The sequence below is a fragment of the Hipposideros armiger genome, unplaced genomic scaffold (genome assembly GCF_001890085.2).
Source record: "Hipposideros armiger isolate ML-2016 unplaced genomic scaffold, ASM189008v1 scaffold_238, whole genome shotgun sequence".
In the NCBI taxonomy this organism is placed as follows: Eukaryota; Metazoa; Chordata; class Mammalia; order Chiroptera; family Hipposideridae; genus Hipposideros; species Hipposideros armiger.
The window spans coordinates 113,252-116,368 of NW_017731588.1; the positions used below are offsets into that span (position 1 = coordinate 113,252).

Genomic DNA, 3,117 nt, shown 5'->3' on the forward strand with positions numbered 1-3,117 from the left:
GAGCGAGCTCTTAACCAACTGAGCCACTCAGCCTGCCCTGTGGTTAATTTACTTTTAGATAAGTACTTAAAACTAATAAAATCAGAGACTGTAGGGGGTTCAGCAGATCTGAGTTTTCTTATCATTCTTTTTATAAAGAAATGCATTTTCAGCAGAGTTATACTACAGCAATTGCAATCTCAGTACTTTTGATTAATGAAACTATTAGCTAAGTCCCCACAGGCCACAAAGCCTGAACTTTTAAGGTAGTAAAAATCATAAATGATAGTGGTTTTTAGTCATGGACTGGCCTGGGGTTAATGGCTTTCTGCAAGACTGCTCTCACTACCAGACTATAATTGAAGTTTCTGTTCAGAGCCATTTTTCTTTTAGGAGCAATTGATAAATGCAGTTTTTCTTTTCTTTAGGTAACAAAAGAAGAAAGAACTTTTCAAGAAATAATGAAAAGTTACAGGAATCAGCCCCAAGCTAATAGTCACGTGAGTTACATTGTTTTTCTTCCTGTCCAAAAATAGATATGTACTATTTCTCTGATGACAAGTCATATACAAAAGTAAACTTATTTTATAGTTGTATTTTAGATTTTTTGGTTTAATGGATATCATTAAATTCAAGAGACAGTTTCAGTAGAACCCAGGAAATTTGCTGTTCCTGATTTAGCCATATATTTGCATATACTTCTCACAAGTTCTCCTATTGCATTTGTTCATTTGTTGAGTAGGGACATTTTTCTCTAGAAAATTTAATGTTAAATATATATAATAATATTCTTTAATTGTTTGAAATTTGATTCTCTGATGATGTTTAAATCCAGTGAAATTTGAGGATTTATTAACTTAAATTCAGCTTCTTTTGGCATCTGCTAAGAATCTTAATGTTTGTATCTTTGAATAGATGTCAAGCCTAGGGGCCGGCCGAGTGGCTCAGTTGGTTAAGAGCTCGCTCAAGAGTGCGAGCTCTAAGCAACAGTGTCCCCAGTTCGATTCACGGCCCGAGCTGAGCTGCCAACAGGTGGCAGGATGGCTCAGCTAAAAAAAAAAAAAATGAATAGATGTCAAGCCTTCCTGATAATGTTGTTATCATAGCCATGGTGAAACTCCTGTACAGTTTTTCAGTCATGGAAATATAAAACGGTAGCACAGTGGCCTGTCACATAGTAAACATTAATGACTGTTAGCGCCATATTATTATTATTGTAGCTGAAGAACTCAGGGTTAGGTTACCTTAAGGCTTTACCACATCAAGAGCCTGGTTGCTCTACTCTTAAGGGAGTATAATGGCCTCTCCTCTGTTCCTGGTGATCTGCTATCTTAGACAGGAAGAGAGATGTGATGGCTCAGTTATCCTAGGCTAGAGTACTGGTAGTGACACGCCTTCTAAGAGAGTTCCACAAGGAGTTTCACTTCTTTAGTTGAGCCCCGAAGTATACTGATAGTGATATAAAGATATTAGAAGAGCCAAGTACAAGTGTTTGTTATATCCTGTAACAGGCTGGGAGTTTCTGGGACTTTTCAGAAAAATCCCTCAGGAACAAAGCCTGGAGAAGTCTATTAATAGATTGTCCCTAAAGATCATGAAGGCAAAGTTAGAGTGTGTCAAAAACGGGCCAAGCCAGAGCTGCCTAAATACCTTCTCAATACTAATACCCATAGGATGATGAGGGATGGATCATAGCTGTCAGCTATCTTGGAGGTAGGAAAGGGTTTAGGGGCAGGGAGAGAACAGATTTTCATGTGGCCATCTGAAAGGAGATGGGAATGGGTGAGAGCAGGAAAGCAAGCACCAGTGAGAGCAAATGATTCTCAGGTAAGGAATTAAAAGGGAGGAGGAACAAGTTCAGATCTTTGAAGTTTTTGAGTATTTGGCAAAACCTGCTCATCAGTGTTTAGTTGCTACTTACTTAATTCTTCTATTTTGTAAACTTCTATAATGACGTATTTTAGGTGTAGGCTCTGCTTCAGTATTCCTCCTAAGATGTTTGCCATAATATACATTCACCAGGCCAATAATATCTTGCCCTTGATTATCATCCACACAGACAAATACTTTTTAATTGACTTAATATTTTGTACTGATTTTGGTTTTGTTTAATCTGTGCCTCTTTGTGATTCAGCAGTCCTCTTTTTCTCTTCTGACCTATAGGTCTATAGAAGTGTACTATTGAAAAGTGTTCCAAGAGAAGTTGTGGCTTATAATAAAAAAGTAAATGGTGATTTCGAAATGACAGATTCTGGTAAGTTACCCAATTTAACATTCTATATGTAATACACCTTTGATTACATTGTACATAATACAGTGGCTGTCAGGCAACATGGAGTCAAGGATGTAAGTGGGGGTGGATACTGGATATGTGTTTTGGGAAGAAACAAATAAGTTTGAGATAAGTATGGATCAGGTACCTCCTTCAAAGAGGTTATGTATTGAAACCATTAATTTGTCCCCTCTTAATTGTGTTTTAGATTTGCTAGTCTACGTATACACAGTAATAAAACACATTAAAGGCACTTAAATTTTTTAAATACAGTAGTCCTTATCCACAGTTTTGCTTTCCTTGATTTCTGTTACCCACAGTCAACTGCAGTCTGAAAATATTAAATGGAAAATTCCAGATATTTAGAGGCCACATTCCCATAACTTTTATTATAGTATATAGTTATGTGTCCTATTTTATTATTAGTTATTGTTGATAATCTCTTACTGTGCCCAGTTTATAAATTATATTTTATCACAGATATGTATGTATAGGACAAAACAGTTATATATAGTTTCAGGCATCCACCGGGGATCTTGAAACATATCCTCTGTGGATAAGGAGGGACTATGTAAATCTGACTAACTGGGAAAGTAAGATAGCTGTCAGTGATCTGCCTGGGGAGATAATTGAGGAAATATCCTTTATATTAAAAAGTATATAGGTAATTCTATCACTATTGGCAGGGCTGCTACCCTGTTGCTACCATCATGCTAAGACTTGAGGCACTAGTAATTTTTTTCAAAGAAAGGAAAATCAAATGTTCAGTATTCATATGTTGATAAGTTATGAAAAGGCCTCTTCTCTCCATCTCCTTTTCCTTGTCTCATTTTTCCATTACTTAATGTATGTATGTATGTATGTAT

At 36.3% G+C, this 3,117-nt stretch overlaps 1 protein-coding gene across 1 annotated transcript in view; it reads left to right on the forward strand.

Moving 5' to 3' along the window:
• Positions 1 to 3,117, forward strand: part of RBL1 (RB transcriptional corepressor like 1) — an 86,802-nt gene that overhangs the window by 69,488 nt on the left and 14,197 nt on the right. Inside the window, exons 14-16 of the mRNA XM_019655167.1 lie at positions 414 to 479; positions 2,143 to 2,233; positions 2,460 to 2,482. Coding sequence (XP_019510712.1) covers positions 414 to 479; positions 2,143 to 2,233; positions 2,460 to 2,482 — 180 coding nt within the window. The remainder of the gene's footprint in view (positions 1 to 413; positions 480 to 2,142; positions 2,234 to 2,459; positions 2,483 to 3,117) is intronic.